Source organism: Nilaparvata lugens, chromosome 2, assembly GCF_014356525.2.
Source record: "Nilaparvata lugens isolate BPH chromosome 2, ASM1435652v1, whole genome shotgun sequence".
Lineage (NCBI taxonomy): Eukaryota > Metazoa > Arthropoda > Insecta > Hemiptera > Delphacidae > Nilaparvata > Nilaparvata lugens.
Window position 1 is genome coordinate 28492490 of NC_052505.1, and position 18057 is coordinate 28510546.

Below are 18057 nucleotides of genomic sequence, written 5' to 3' on the forward strand. Positions count from 1 at the left end.
GAGTAAGTGCATGAAATATAATATATATGTCAGTTTACTTGCGAAAACTCCGGCACTCAGAGTGAGCGAGGAGCTTGGTTGTCGGGTTCAGTGACAGCAACCAAGCTCCTTGCATGCTAGCAGCATCAACTAGTCTCCCCGACAGTAAATCCCCTACTGGTCCAGGGGGGACTAGTTGTTGGAACCATAGACAACAACTGAGCTCCTTGGTCGCTGACGACAACTAGTCTCCCCATCAGTAAAGCTCCTCTTTCAGGAGCTTAGTTGACGCCATCAGTAAATCCCCTCGAATGTGGTTTCAAAAGGAGCTTTACTGTCGGGGAGACTAGTTGTCGGGGAGACTAGTTGGCACATTCCCAAACTGACATACAAAGAGAACCTACAACTGCTGTACCAGGATACAGACAGTCTATTCTACATTGTGATAACTGAGAACCTCTACAATGACATCATCAACAACCAGCAACTGAAAGACACCTTTGATACATCTGAGTATCCAACCGACCACCCATGCTATTCAGATACAAACAGGATGGTACTTGGAAAGTTCAAGGATGAATATGCCAGCAGAGCTCCTCATGAATATGTAGGTCTACGATCAAAGCTGTATGCCTGCAGATGCTTCACCAAAGATCCAAGTCAATTGAAGAGTGGTTTGATAAAGAAAGCTAAAGGAGTGAGGAGACCAATACTTGGACAAGAACTGTTGAAATCCCACCCAGATGCTGAATGATACATCACCATGCAGGACTACCTTGACTGTCTCTATGAGAACAAAGACATCTCTGAGAAGCAGGTGATGTTTGGTACCAGGAAGCATCAAATCATGACTCTGGTGCAGAAAAAGAAGGTGCTAAGCAATGCTGATGAAAAGAGACATATATTGGATGATGGAGTTCATACTTTGACATTTGGACATCATTCTCTTCCTTGTAAAAGGAGCAATGATGATGATGATGAAGAAGTTGATGAACCATCTGCAAAAAGGCTATGCCAGAGTGATAATGAGTAACAGCCATTATAGAGAACTGAAAATTATATAGGTAAAACAATCTCATACAGAATGTACTTTAGGATACTGATAAAAATCAATAATTGTTATAACATGATGTCAATGCTATTGAACTCATGAAAGTCAATGCTACATACATAGATTTGTGCAATGTGCATTCTGCAGAATGATTCTAGACCATGTCAGCAGAAAACCTTGTCACATGGACTTCTGCCCTAAATGACGTAAACATGAATATGGCCGGGGAATGAGCTGTGGAGGGAGCTCTCTGCAAACGAGTCCACTGTGCATACAATCTGTGCACCTGTCTTCACCCCACATTTACATCGCTGGACTTTCTGGAAGTGGTTGTTGCAAGGTCAGTCGAGGTTTGTGCACTGTACTGTGAAGAACAAGCATCCATTGTTATTACTACTCCAGTGAGTACAGCAACTGCTACAACAACTCTTGCTGCTAGCACCACAACTACTCAAGCTAGTACTACAACTCCTGCTAGCACTACAACTCCCGCTAGTACTACTCCAATTAGTATTGCTGCTACCACAACTCCTGCCACTGTGCCAGACCCAGTACCAACATCAGCCTGCAGTAGAGCAAGCAGACATGTGTGAGTGCGGAGACTGTCTACTAGTAACCAGCAACCAATGGATCATACAACCATTCCTAAACTTTGGAGATAAGGACCTGCCTGAAACATTTGGAGTGGCTCAAAACTTCTTGGAGACATTGACATACATCTTTCACGACGCTGAAGTGTCAAGCTGCACCGATCTATGTGAGGGAGTAGTCATCTTGAAATTCGTGTTCAGCAGAGGATTTTGTGAAATAAGCGATCAACTAGGAGATTTGTATCACTGGATAGTTCTTGATATATTGGACTGAAATATTATCTTTGTGCACTATATATATTTTCATGCATACACTGTAAATAAACACCAAGTAATACCACAATTGTTGTACATTTTATTCCATACAACCTTCAACTTCTAGAGTAAGCACAAGGTGTGAGATGAAGCATATTACATCCCATACTGTTAGTCATTCAATACAATAGGAAGCATCCTACTCTGATAAACTTATCTTTATGCAGGAAGTTGGTTAATCATGACTTCCACCAACATCATGGTCCAATTAACTGGGCAACATCTTGTTATGCAGGAACTTGGGGTCATCATTGACTTTCAAGATGCCGACATCATGGTCTGATGAACTTGTTGCCTATATAAATGCTAATTAACAAATTCATATCGCCAGTATGGATAAGACAAGTGATAGCACGAGAGCTGCACAGACAAGCTCGTCGGAATTTTCCAACAAGAAAGGTTACAGTCAAAAGTCTTGACAATCTCTATCAGGCTGACTTGTTGAAAATAATGATACTGTATGCTCGACAGAACAAAGGTTACAAGTACATCATTACAATCATAAATTGTCTCAGTAAGCTTGCATTTGCTATACCAATTAGGAATAAGTCAGTCAATGACATTGTTGGGGCTATGTGTCCTATATTTGAAAAACATCCAATGAAAAATCTACAGACCGATGATGGTAAAGAGTGGTTCAATACAAAATTCCAAAACTTGTGCAACAGTATAATGTGAATCATTATTCAACTAGATCAGATAAGAAGGCATCTATTGTGGAATGCTTCAACAGAACACTTAAACAGTTAATGTGGATTAAGTTCACTGAGAGAGGAACCTATCGTTGGACAGACATTCTAACCTCACTTCTCAAAGAGTATAATGCCAAGATTCATTGAACAATAGGTATGCAACCAGTAGATGTGCAGAAGAAGCATGAGAAAGTGCTACTCGACCAACTCGGTAAACAGCATCAAGCCTATCGAGAAGAGTTGCAGAAGAAGAATGCAGAGTGTAGAGGTAGGTTCTATCCAGGTCCTCATCAGGATATTGTGCCAGGGTACAATAAGCAGGGGGTTAGAATAAGCAAGTATAAAAAGACTTTTGACAAGGGATATCTAGCCAATTGGACAGTAACACGTGTATGTCCCACAGTACCTGTAACATATGAATTGGAAGACTATAGAGGTGAGCCTATTCAAGGAGGGTTTTACTCTGAAGAAATTGTAAAGACAATAGTGCCAAGTGTCTTTGAGATTGAAAAGGTTTTGAGGAAAAGAGGAGACAAGCTGCTAGTGCATTGGAAAGGATACAGTTCAAGTCACGACTCGTGGATTGACAAAAGTGACTTGATCTAGGATGAGAGAGGTTGTACAATGAGGAAACTTATTTGAAATTATTGATTTTGATCGGGTGGTAGAAGGCTGTGGTCTTGAAATGAACAATAAGAAGAGACGTCATGGTCCTTTGTTCCCCAACCATATGAGATGTATTATATGTGGACCTTCAGGGTGTGGTAAGACAAATCTACTGTTCAACATGCTTTTTGATCCAAAAGGGATACATTTTTCAAATATACATATTTTTTCCAAGACTACATTTCAGTCCAAGTACAAGTTACTTAAAACCATCATGCAAGGACTAGGCGATGAGATGGAATATGTAGAGTGTGATACAAGTGAGGAAATACCTGAACCACATGAACTGCTTGCCAATTCAATAATTATCTTCGATGAAATAATTTGTGAGCAACAGGATGCCATCAGGAAATACTTCAGTGCAGGCAGACACAGTGATGTCGATCAAGCCTGCAAGGAGCACGATATTGCCTATTCCAAGAGTGGTGATACAGCAAGCAGAGCAGTAGCTGACAACATCTTGGCAGAGCATGCTTGGAGTGTAGCAACATCTTCGGACTTGGGATTGGCAGAGAGGGCAGCAGCACTAGCAGTCACCAACATCATGAAGGCCAAGGCAAAGTTTGGTGGAGGATTATAAATATTTATATGATCCTTTATTGTATCTCCCCTGTTCATGGTGGAAACTACGCCCGATTATCATAACCAGGAAATTTTTGGGGTACTCTAGAAGAAGCTGCTGATGCATCCTTCAAGGATATGAACTACTATGGACAGCCATACTTCTCAACCACATGCATGAAACTCAATAAACTATGATCAACTCTAAAATAATATAAGCTAAATTGAATTTCTTGAAAATAATAGATGGTGAAAAGTAACAAAATTGACTCAAAGTGATATCTTTAATTTTTCAGCTATCTTAGTCCCTACACACTAGACTCACTGTCTAGCTCATAATGTCATAATTATCATTGTGCTTCTCTCTCATATCTTAGATATTTTTCCACTTATACAATATAAAGAAAGCTAACTAAGTAGTGGCTGAATGGGCTACTAAAAAAATAGAAAAAAATTGGTGGCAAATGTGTTTTTTTTCAAAAATGTCGCACCTTCAAGAGCAGATATCTCGAAAACTAGAGGAGATATAAGAAATGTTGTGAATCGAATATTGAAGGAAATTATGTGAGCTTTAATTTGTTATACGACAATCAAGTCCTTGGGATGCATTTTTTTTTTTAGTTTTATGCGAGAAACAAAAAAATGGTACCCTTAAACCACCCCCACCCCTTAGCACAGGGGGGAGGGGTGGGGACTTTTGATATGTTTACCTCCTTACTGCCCTAAACAGAGCTGCGGTGTCAAAAATTGTCTTCCAAACATTTCCCTCTATAGCATTCATTGCCTGGACTATCGAGGAAATCATTATCATAAAAAATGTTTCTCCAAATCTCACACACTCCAGATCCAAAGGAAAATAGTTATTTGTATATCTAGAGTGAAAAGTACCGCTTTTTCTCCCTGTGAGGAAAAGTTTGAAGCCCGAGGCGAAGCTGAGTAACCTGAAAACCGGTCGTCTGGTTGGCACTGCCATTTGCACTATCCAATGGCAAAAGTTGTAACAATAATTATCAGCTGGCCGACTATCAACAATGGCTGACTCCAGTTCGCGCGTTTCAGATTTGAATTGCAGATGAAAAATATTTGTTGGCTGGTATTTTGGATAGAATAAAATATTTCAAATATGTATAAATTTGTATCGTCTACTAATATTAAGTATGTAATATCATACAAACATAATATTTCATGAGTTGATCAAATTTCTGGTTGAGGTATTGAATTCAGTTGACTCGATGACAGACACCTCTATGATGTTTCATCATCTGAGCTTAGACCTTCTAACCTATTTAAAATGTAAGTTTTTAAAATATAGAGATGCTTCCCATGTTATTTAAATGGAGATGAATGGCTGAAAAAAACACTCAATTGAAGGGTAAAGCTTCAAATTCTCGCTCCAAAAAACCGACTGCAATGAGAGCGTGGCTGGAACGCGAAAAGTCAGCATCACCCGTGCAGTGCAAGCGAGCTTCACGGGGAGCCGGCCGCTCTCACAATAGCAGATCCCAGCGAGAGGACAACCCAGTAAGGTGATACACTAATGAAAAGGTGGGACTTGTTTCTAAACATTTTAAAATAATTTTTTGGAACTCTCATGGTATTAAAAACGTGCTTAATTTAGATAAGGAACAAATCGAACTATTTAACGCTCATGAAGTGATAGGCTTGAGTGAAACTTGGTTAACTGACTCTTTCCATGCTCGAGACTTTAATGAATATGTAGCTTTTAATCAAACAGCAGATAAATTGTCAAATTCAAGAGGTAGAGCCAGTGGTGGTTTGTTAGTTTTAGTGAAAAAAAATTTGAAAGCAACGCTGATTGAAGCTAGAGAGTTTATTATAATTGTCAAGGTCGAAAATCCAAAGGGCCGTATTATTATATTATGTTTAGTTTACTTTAAGCCTGATTCTCTTGTGCACTGTCTCAATGAATTCCAGGAATGCTTGAAATATTATGAAATATTGTTTTCGTCTTTCCCTGTATTGATTGGGGGTGACTTTAATTTGAGAATGGGGGATCTAAACCAATGTTCTATAGATAACTGTTTATTCACAAATTAAAAAGAACATGATATAAATTGTTTTAATAAATATCTGGACAGTAAACTAATTTATAAAAATAAAATGAAAGAGAAGAAAAAGCAGTTCAACGATAACTTACAAAATAAATTTCAGAATTCATCAAATGCTAAAGAATTTTGGCGAGCAGTTCGTCTAGTAAAGGGCAATAAATCAATCGATAATTATTCTATAGCTTTGGAAGAATAGACATCTTTTTTTAAAAATAAATACAGACCTGAAAAAAGAACTATTGAGTGCATATTCTTCGACGTCAAGCATCCTTTTCTCGATAGACCGATAGAAATGATTGAGTTAGAAAGAAAATTGAAGAGATTGAAAAATGGGAGTGCTCCAGGTTTAGATGGGATTTCCTATGAATTTTTCAAATATTTGGCACCTGAAGGAAAACACCTGTTAGTAAGCCTGTTCAACTTGATCATGGAGACTGGGAAAATTCCTTTGAATTGGGCAAAGCTGAAAATATTCCTATTGCATAAGAAAGGCTGTAAAAAGATCCTAGGAATTTCCGAGGCTTATCTATTGCGAATTGTATTCTAAAAATTTTTACTGGAATATTAACAGAAAGATTAGCAATTTGGGCAGATCAGAGTGGGATCATGGTGGAAAGTCAATCGGGATTTCGGAAAAATAGGTCATGCTTAGATAATATTTTCGTTCTAGACTCAGTAGTCAAATATTTTATGGAAGTAAAAAAGAGAAAGATGTATGCAATTTTTATTGATTATGAGTCTGCGTTCGATTCTATCCCGCATAACAGGCTATTTCAGAAAATGAGAGAACTCGGATTAAGTAGGAGAGTAGTTAGCGTTTTTCAATATATGTACTCGAACTTCTCACTGGTAATCGAGAACAGGTTGCATGGTTTACAATCCGAACCTATCCCACTGACAAGAGGCGTTTTGCAGGGTGACCCGGCCAGCCCACTTCTCTTCGCTCTGTACACATCGGCAATAGAAACTTACTTTAGAGATAAAGGAATGCATGGATTACACATTGATAGAGACAACGATGTACTAATGTTACAATATGCAGACGACATAGTCATCTTGGCGGATAGCATTTCTGATGTGAGAAATAAGCTCAAATGTCTTTATCAGTACAGCTTAGAAATAGGACTCAAGGTCAATGCAGCTAAGACCAAAGTTTTGCAATTCCATAAGGGTCGATTGAGCAATAGCCATAGAGATTTCGTGATTGGTGAGGAAAAAATAGAAATTTGTAAAAATTATAATTATTTAGGAGTAATATTCCAATCCTCAGGTAAATATACAGAGATGTGCAAACGCTCAATTAATAGAGGTTAAATTGAATCAATATTGGCTGTCAACATTTTATCCAAGGTGAGGTCTGAGAAATGGGAGGGGAAAATGAAATTATTAGATATGGTTATCATACCATCGAGTTTGTACGGGTGTGAAGTGTGGGGTTTCGGTTGTGAGCAAGCTGTGGAAGCTGTTCAGTTGTTCTTTTTGAAGCGCTTGCTCTTGCTGGTGCGTACGACGCCGAGTTGGTGTGTTAGATTGGAGGCGAATAGACCAAGGCTCAAATTTCATATCCTCAAAAGATGTCTATCTTGGCTGATAAGAATTGCAAACATGCCAGAGTCCAGATACCCTTTCATTTATTATCGCCTACTGTTGAAAACCAACTTCAGTTCTAATTGGTTATCTATTGTTCAGAGAGAGATGGATTTGTTGGAGTTTCAAAATTTAAGGAACGATATTGAATTTGATGCTATTGAACTATATAATAGTAGAGAGAGAATTCTTGAAAGATATGTAATGAAAATAATGGATGAGGATAGATACTTGGCTCAGAATTCGCGAAGTTCTCCTTTTTATAAATTGTTTAATCCCGAATATCAACTAGGAGAACAACTAACGTATGATCTGCCAATTAAAATGATTCGTTGTATGACACAGTACAGAGTATCAAACACGAGTACATTCTTACACATAAACGGTCTGAGATATCAGCTTGACGGAGAGAAAATTTGCCCTGCCTGTGATTTAGATTTCGAATCGTTAATACATTTTCTATTGATTTGTCCGGAATATGAAAATATTAGATTGCAGTATATTTTACCTTATGTAAATAATGTAGTTCAAAATGTAGACAAATTGATGGTACTGTTATCTAAATTTAATGATGAGAAAATCAAACAGGTATATCAGTATACTGTGAAAGCACTTATCAAGAGAGAAAATATGGTGTCGACCACCGATAGATAAGCATGATAATTACGATAGTTATCAGTCACTGCCAGCCTTAAGATATTATAGGTTAGATGTATAGAGGTATTCATGTTTTCAATCTCTGTTATTAGTCATTCTTACTTTTCTGTACTTGGTTGGTGGCATTATGATTGGTTTATCATGTTATAATATTGATGTAAAAAAATATTTATACATACAAAAAATTATCTATATTCATGTGTAAATGACTCAACTCATTTGTATGGCAATAATTGTCGAAACAAATAAAATGATTCATTATTATTATTATTATTTAAATGGAGATACTTTTACGCCCTAGGGAGTTTTTCCGTTTTTTTCTTCTCTAGAGCGAAAACGTAACACTGTAGTATTATGTTCCAGAGAGTATATTAAGCACTTTAGACAGTAGGTGGAGGAAAAAATAGTTTGTTATTTGATATTTTCTAAGACTTACGACTAACTTCAATTAATCACTAATTAAAAAACTAAAGAAACATAGTACAAAGTGCACCAGAGAAACTTACTTATTTGAAAGGTCAATAGAAAAAAGTATGTTCTTCAAATATTGCTTAAATCTTATTTTAATTGTTCTAAATATAGACACATGTAGTTTACAATCTTTGTACATATCAAGTCAATTTTCAATAAATTAACAATTAGTAGTTTGATTTCCAATCAAATCTACTGTCAAATTATCATTGTAGAAGAAAAGTCAAGCTGTTTCCATTACTCTCACCAGCTCTGTACAACTGTATTTATCTATACTTTTGGGCCGCTCTGTATATCTTTATGATAAATAACCATACCTAATAAACTACTTGTTAATAATGAATTATTTTTTTTCAACTTGAAATAGGAGAAATGAAGCAAATATGCTTACATATATATTTAAATGTAATATTTAGCATGCAATGAGGAAAACCTAGACCCCCTTTCCTTAGGAAGTATATAATACCCCCCCCCCCAATTCCCCCTGGTGTTTGCCGCCCCCCTCAAACAGATTGGTGAAATAGCACCACTGTGTAAAATTAAACTGTTCATTCTTGTTGAAAACAATGAATTTTATTTTATTCGTCAAGAAAATTACTATTTCAATGATTAAATAGTAAGTCTCCATAATTGAGATTAAATATTTTGTTAATTATATAATAGGATTGTTCAAAAACATTCTGGCAACGTTGCTGAGCTTGAAAAGAATAGAGCTATCTGATTTATCGAATGACAGAAAAGGCTAGCAAATATCAATCAAATACTGCCATTATATCGTGGACCTTACTATATTCAGTTTATTTACCTCAATGTCAATGCATTTATCAATGAGTGAGTTGGGAGCATCTTTGGCAAACGACTTGAAAGTATCAAGAATTGGTCTGTAGCCGGTGCAACGACAAACATTGCCACCAAACGAGTTCTCAATTTCCTCCATTGACAGATCATGTTTCTCTTGCATCAGGCTGTCAAAAGAAAAAAAAATAATTTCATTTAATATTATTGCAGACAGCAGATAGTGAACTTGATCGACTGATATGCATGTTTTTCAAAGAAGATAGGCCTATCTGAGAATAATATTACCACCAAATGAATTCACAATTCATTTCATTTTCAAATATTATTTATCTATTCATTTATTTGAACAAAAACAATAGTGTTTATAACATAACACTTATATTATTATTGTATATTCATAATTATTATTATTCCATATTTTGTCTTTGCGTGCCGTTGATGAGAAATGCATAAGATTATTGTGAAAAATGGAATAAATTGTTGAAATAATAATAATCATAATAATAAATTGCACCAAAATAGCTTCTGAGTTGCCCCCTACACACAGATGCATAGTTTAGTAGAAGGATTCCAAAATATGTTGTATATTGTATTTCATATTCGTGTAATATGTTTTTGGAAAATATATTTGAATTCGAAATCATTGATTAAATGATTAAAACACTGAAAAATGTTACATTTTATGAATGCCAATAGTACCTAAAACGAGGCAATCACATATATATAGACCAGATTTTCAAATTTTGTCTATATGTAGGCCTATTTTTACTATAATTAATAATAACACATTTTATATTCACACATCTTGATAAAATAATCAATCATGTATAGTGAAAGAATTTGAAGTAGTGAAATTATAGATTGGAACTGTAGTCTTCACTGAAAGATTTTAGTAATAAAAATTAATATTTTAGGATAAGAAATAAGAGAAAAAAATTAATGGTTAGTCCTAGTGACTAGTTAATAGAATTTTTTATGTATATCCTTCTAAAACTTAGATTATACTTTTCTCAAATATATTTCTGTGACAACCATACTCCATTTATAAAAATACACACAAATAATATAATAAAAAATCAAGTGTTTCAACGTGATATTATGTTTATCACATAAATAACTATTGTAGTAGCAATTTCTATTTTTTTACTACCTACCTAGTTTTGCCTATTGATCAATTCTAAAGACAAAGTGTAAAATAATTAATTTCACATGAACTAGCCTAGCCTAATATTGAGAAAAACATTGGGTCTAAATAATCATATCACAAGATTACTTAAGAGAAAAAAGGAGATTACCAAAATTTGAGAGGAAATTTACATTTTTCCTAGGGACAATTTTTATTCGCTTTAGCTACTTGCACCTTGCAGAACTTTCTGTTGACTGTAGGGACTCTACCAGTGTATGGCATTTTGAGTAGGCTGTAACACTATATGATTCCACAACATGAATTAAGGTAGGCGGTGTTTGGTGGACTCCGAACCACAGGTAAGTGATTGCAATTACCGTACCTGTACATGCTCATGACGAAGCCAGGGCTGCAGTAGCCGCATTGAGTGCCATTATTCGATGCCAGCCTCGCTTGAATATCGTGATATCCGTTTCTGGCACTGCCCACTCCTTCCACTGTCTTTATGGACCAGCCATGGCATTTGTACACTGGCACCAGACACTTCAAATAATTCAGAATACAATAATTCAATTGCTTTTGTTTGAAAATTGTGTGAAAGAACCATGGAAATATACAACAGTGCATGGACTATTTAAATTATTGAGCATCAGAATTATGACGAATATTATTGTCACAAATAAAATTTTGAATATATCAAGAATAGAAAATTCTTCGTATTTTCAAGAGAAAAAGTATCAATGTAAGTTTTAAAAGTACTATGGAAACTCTTGAATTACGGTACTGATAAAATATGTTGAATAAATATCGTTGAAACAACATTGTTAATCTAGAATCAATAATAGAGAAGATTCAAAGAAACATTATAGGTTTATGACTACTGAATACTTAAATTACGACATAGCAATCTGATTTTTATGATTAAAAGCTATTATCTTCTACTTACGTTTGTGGAGCGTTGAGTGTTGAAAAAGAGCCCATAGCGTCCGAAAGCGCGCCACAAACGTAAGTAGAAGCTAATAGCTTTCAATCATAAAAAAAAGATTGTCGTGATTTAATTATTTGAAACAAGCATTTTGCAATGGAAAGAAAAATTTGAGAGTATAGACTTATAATGATATTTAGGCCTACTTAAAACTCTCAAACAGATTTGAAGTTATTCATGAAATTAATTTTTATTATAGAAACAATCATGTTCTCATTCATCCTTGTCAAAATCAAATTATACATTCCACAATTTGAGGCCCCATAACACAGTATGATCTTAATAATATAAACCATATAAATGATCATAGATATTTGATTGTCTATATAAATAATAGTAGGCCTAATCAATTATTTTCCATAGTCTTGACATCGCGGGCTTGTTACTTGATGGTGAATCATATCTTTGATGAATTCTGGTCAAATATTTTTACCATGATACATAATACGACTTGAACCCATAATATTTTGAATAGACACTCTAGAAAATGATATCACCATGACATAAATAATAAAAGTTTAGAGTAACTTATCACAGAATATACTATGTCGCCCTACATTAAAATAGACATCCAAAGTTTTCCCTTTTTCCATTATCTCTTGATTCTTTCTAGGCTTCTTCTATATTGAGATTCACTTTAAACTGTCATAATTCCATATGATTAGCATAAATGCTCCTCATGCAACCAATCCTGACTAGAAAGGCGTACAGCATATTCCTTATGAGTACAGTAACTAACTATAATGGGTAATATAGTTAGGTACTGTACTCATGAGTAATATCACCGCATTTCCCATTCACAACCAGTGCACTTGCACTCACCGAATTGACAGCAAATATTTTTTGTTTTTTTGCAATGACGTCATAGGCGGTGACAGACACCACGCATGCGCCACAGCCTCCCTCCTGGCACATGTACTTCGTGCCCATCAACTGTGCATGCGCGCGAATGAAATGGTTCAGTGTTGTATTGCCAGGTAGGGCAGATACTGTCGAAATTAAAAAAAACGAATATATTAAAATATAGTTTGAAAACCAACAACAGAGATATTACTAATATTGTTTGTAGCAGATCTAATAAAATCACTTTTCACCAATTCATAAATAGTAAAATAAGAGTGGACTAAAACAGGGTGCCCAGCCCCCCCAAGGGCAATGGCGCATGCCCCCCCCCCCAAAGTACCCCAATTCCCAACCCTTTAGTTTTTAACATTAGTCAGTGTATGACAATAAAATTCACATCTTACATTCTAATCTTCCAAAGGACATTATTTACCTTTGGTCTTGTGAGGAATTCTTTCTGTTTTCATAATATATTGTAAAAATATATACCATCGTTTATTATCTCTTTTAAAATAGAAATAAAGTATCTTTTTGATATTATTTTTGAGACTAGCAGTGCACCCGTTCTTGTTCGAGAGGGCTAAAAAGTACAACATCATATCAGGAAAAACTACATGACAAATATTTTAATAGGATATTAAAATATAGGTAAGTAAGGGAGGCTTTGCTTTTTAAATGTTAAGGTTACTTATAAAAATTTGAATAATAATATCATTGATATTCTTTTATTGCAAAAGAATATTGCATAGCAAATTTGGTAACACATTGATACAAATTTGGAACGATTTCATTCATACAATATATAAAGTCGGCAAGTTTAGGTATTCTAAATCCTATACTATTAAACGAGCAATTTCTGTTTAGATGTTTAAATGTTTGTATTTCACCGGATCTCGGAAACGGCTCTAACGATTCTCACGAAATACCGAGCATAGTAGGTTTATAATATAAAAATTCGACTGCACTAGGTCTCATCCTTGGGGAAACTCGCTGAAGGACATTAAAAGAATTTATTCATCCTTGGAAAAACAGTTGATAATTTCGTCGTCTGTTGATGATGGAAGTGAGTGAGCGAGTGCATGTGTGTGGGACTGAGACAAAATTATGACTCAGCTGTTGAACTTTTGTACCTAATTCAATCAGGTACTTAGTGGCAGTAGTACAAAAGCCGGTTAAATTTTAATCCTGATTAATTCCCGTAGAACCAATCAGATAAGCTATCTTCTTGAGATGGTGTTCTGTGATTTGGTTCACGTGAAATTAATCAGGATTAAAATTTAACATGCTTTTGTGAGAGAAATTTTTGCATCCCTCTGCGAATCAGTCTCAATCCAATGTGATTAGATAGAACCTTTCTGTATGAATATTTATTATAATTTCTTCTTTCGTAATAATTTTTATATGCTTTTGTAGGTAATCCAGAGCGGAGCTCGGTGCCCCGATATTTATCATAAATTGGAACAGGTTGTCACTGATGTTGTGTTGTTGGTAGTATTTACTTTTTAACATTACAGGAGTTTTCTCAGGGATGAGACCTAGTGCAATCGAATTTTGATATCATAAACCTACTATATTCCGAATTTCGTGAAAATCGTTAGAGCCGTTTCCGAGATCCGTTCGTCCCCGTTCTGGCAAAACTCACTAACTACAAAAATGCTCATTTTCAGTAATGTATTTCGATAGGCTTAAAAAATGTAGTTCTTTGAGTAGGCAGAACTCACCAAGTCATATCTTTTATTACTATTTCTATTTTTCCACTTTATTAGATCTCACTAAGCTGCTAGACACACTTTTCTTGTCTGGCAAAATTCACCAAAGTCCTTTAGTTTTCAAGGAATCGTCTAGCAATTTTCACTAACCATCTTTAATGAGTTTTCATCCTCATGAATACAGAGCTTCATCAAGCATAATAATTCACGAAACATATTTCGTGAGTTTTGCTTCCCACAAACTAATTATTAATGGATAGTGATAACATTATTATTTTATTCCCTAAATTTTAGGAAATGGTGAGCAATATTTGCTGTTTGGTAGTCAGGCAAAACGTTTTTGACTTGGTGAGTTTTGCCAGTACGGGTACGCGTTGAACCATATAACAAGATAACCAGATAGCCAGATAACCAGATACAAAAATAGAGAAATATAAACAGATATACAGAAATTGCTCGCTTAATATAATAGGATAACAACTTATAGTCCAGTCAAATGGTCGTTTTTCAGGAAACAGCCCCGAAAGAATTTTTTCGATGGTTCTATATGTATTTTGGGGGGCTGTATTCTAATCTGAAATTTGCTGACACGCCAGAGGGCGATTTCAGCCCCCAAAATTTTGTAATTTTTTTAAGTTTTCCATTTTATCTCGAGAACCTTGAATTTTTCGAGAAAGAGCATTCTCTATACAATATTAAAGATAATAAAATTTCCAATGAATTGAGTAGTCGCGCAGGACTACTTTTTGGATTTTTTATCTGAAGTGTTCCACAAGATACACAACTTTAAATGTGCGAGAAATTTGTGATATTTCCCCCATTTTCACAGTCTCGCATATGCAACTTTGCGTATCTTGTGGAACACTTTAGATAAAAAAATCCAAAAAGTAGTCGAGGTTGTGATGAATTTTCTCCTCTTTTCACTCCCATGAATTATACTTCTGTTTTCAATACAGTTCAAAAGTTACAGCCAATTGAATGATGATCTTTATTTTCTCATTTTTCTTGCGATTCTACTGTTATTAAAGAGTCTCTAAAATGAGTACAATACAAGATAGAAACTTGCGATTGGTCTTAATTGAGAGAAAATGTCATGCTTTATAAGCTGAGTTGCCTTAAATTGATCTTGCATTACTGTTTATATCGAAAAACTGTCGAGACTGTGAAAATGAGAAAAATATCGCAAATTTCTTGATTTTTTGAAACAAACGTATCTTACTTCACGATTATATTTTTACAAAAATCATTCACCTCACGTAAAAGAGGAGATTCTTTTCTTCAAATCAAGACCAAGTATCATTTCGAGTTACCGAGACACACAGTATTTGAATATAGAAATCGGTCATTTTTCTATGCATTGAAATATGGGCTAAAATAAACTAAAGGAGGAATTTTTCATTTTCTTAACAAATTTTAGTGATATGATACATGATTTTCAACCGCCTTGATGAGCTGATATGAACGAGCTGTAGTACGAGGAGATCATTCAGTCAAAAGTTATAAGTGATTAAAGTTTTGATCCTGGACGTATCCTTATGTGTGCCCCCCACTAGGAAATACTGAAATCTAACAAGTGATTCTCATAGAACATAACCCTCGTAAGGTGATTTCAGCCGAAATGTTTCTTTTTTGTTAGGAATGCCATATGAAAAGGTATTATAATGAGAATTTGAATTCTGTCTGTAGGACGTGATTTTCTATTTTTGGGTGTATTCCCCTCCCACCACCACTAAATTCAAAAAAAGGTACCTAAGGAATTCTGTTCAGAATTAATATTTTTAATTCACATGATGTGTGACTTTCTATCATTACTAGAAAAAGATCGTAGTTGTATAGGGTAGAAGTGGTAGGTTTGCATATAATTTTTAAAACCCCTTAAAAATGTACCCATTTTTTGAAAACTCTTAGCTCCGGAATCAAAAATCGTAGAGTCCTGCGCGACCACTCAATTTATTGGAAATTTTATTATCTTTAATATTTTAGAGAATGCTTTTTCTCGAAAAGTTAAAGGTTCTCAAGATTAAATGAAAAACTTGAAATAGTCCGAAATTTTGGGGTTTTTGTGGAGTTTTGGAGGTGAAGCTGCCCTCTGGCGTGTCAGCAAATTTCAAATTAGAATTCAGCGCCCCAAAATACATATAGAACCGTCGCGAAAAACTCTTTCGGGCTGTTTCCTGAAAACCGACCATTTGACTGGACTATTTTATACAAAACAGAAAAAAGTAATGAAGCATTACAATAATTACTTGATTAATGTGTGGTAAATAGGGTGTAAATTTGAAAGATTTGAATTGGCTTCATTTGATATTTTTCACAAATTTTTGACAAGAGAAGTTTTTCTTCTGTCAAATTCACTAGAGTTTGCGATGTTGTTTATAATTGCATTCCCATTTCAGAGACATTAATATCATCATGAAACGCCTTCGAAATTAAAATAATTATTAGATTGGAATGTACATTAAAATTTAACTATTCATTGTGCTTTTAAGAAAATTAGGCTGCAACAGCAAGGAAACTCAACACAGGACCATTAAAAATTAAAATTAAGCAAGGAAATCAGAAGAATAGTGGATGATGAAGTTATAATTTATTTTTGTCAAAGATTTACCTTCAAACTCATAGGCTTAAAATTACTAAGATCCCTGCATACAAAATATTATTAATTATTGTATTTTTTTACTTTCCTTGCCCTATTACCATAGGTAAGGAAAGTATTGCTTTCCGAAAAAAATTAAGGTACCCCAATTTCTAAACTTCTATACGTTTCAAGGTCCCCTGAGTCCAAAAAACTGGTTTTTGGGTATTGGTCTGTATGTGTGTGTGTGTGTGTGTGTGTGTGTGTGTGTGTGTGTGTGTGTGTGTGTGTGTGTGTGTGTGTGTATGAGTGTATGTGCGTCTGTGTACACGATATCTCATCTCCCAATTGACGGAATGACTTGAAATTTGGAACTTGAGGTCCTTTCACTGTAAGGATCCGACACGAACAATTTCGATCAAATGCAATTCAAGATGGCGGCTATAATGGCGAAAATGTTGTCAAAAACAGGGTTTTTCGTGATTTTCTCGGAAACGGCTCCAACGATTTTGATCAAATTCATACCTAAAATAGTCATCGATAAGCTCTATCAACTGCCACAAGTCTCATATCTGTAAAAATTTCAGGAGCTCCGCCCCATCAATGCAGATAGATTCCCAATTATCAGGCTTCAGATACAATTGAAACAAAAAAAATCAAGTGGAGTAGATTGAGCATGAAAATCTCTACAATTAATGTTGTAATATTACATTTTTCTTCTCACATTTGAATCGAATCTTCAATTCGAGATCTATGGAACTTTATAGTAAATGTCAGAGTTATCAATAGACGGACAAATTTTTTGACGGAGAATTTATTATCGTAAATGTTTGTTGCATTGTTCCATGGTGTCACCGAGGCAGGGTTAACAAATTACTAGTTAAATGGTTTATTTAAATAGAATATATATATATATAAAAATTTAAAATAACATTTTCAAAATAAAGTTTTATTGAGAACAGATGTAGAATGTGAATTCTAAGCTTGTAAATTATAATTTTGTGGTGACGTGTCTGTAATGTTGGAGGCGTTGTCTTCGTGACTTGCAACTTATGTCTTTTTCCTGTTCTTCCCTTCTTCTAAAAAATGGCTGGCTACAAGTATTGTCGTGGAGTTTTGCTCTAAATCATTTTCGTTTATTAATGTTTTAAATTGAGTTTTATATAAATTTTTGTGCATAATTAGCTATTAGTGTAGTAAAGCCAATAGCCACTGTGTTTCAACTGTAAACTAGATAAGTATTTTAGTTCGTAATAACTCTGAAATAATTAGGCTTGTAAGTTATTGTTCTTTGTATATTTCTGTGTTTTGCCAAAATTTCATCTGAAGATTATAAGTTGGTTTGCTCTGAAAACTGGATTTCTCATTCATAGGCGATAGATC

General features: G+C 34.9%; 1 protein-coding gene across 1 annotated transcript in view; it reads right to left on the reverse strand.

Annotated features, from left to right (window-relative positions):
• Positions 1 to 18057, reverse strand: part of LOC111048124 (indole-3-acetaldehyde oxidase) — a 171343-nt gene that overhangs the window by 130670 nt on the left and 22616 nt on the right. The window contains exons 4-6 of the mRNA XM_039420956.1: positions 12370 to 12536; positions 10945 to 11105; positions 9444 to 9603 (exon numbers count right to left, since the gene is read on the reverse strand). Coding sequence (XP_039276890.1) covers positions 9444 to 9603; positions 10945 to 11105; positions 12370 to 12536 — 488 coding nt within the window. The remainder of the gene's footprint in view (positions 1 to 9443; positions 9604 to 10944; positions 11106 to 12369; positions 12537 to 18057) is intronic.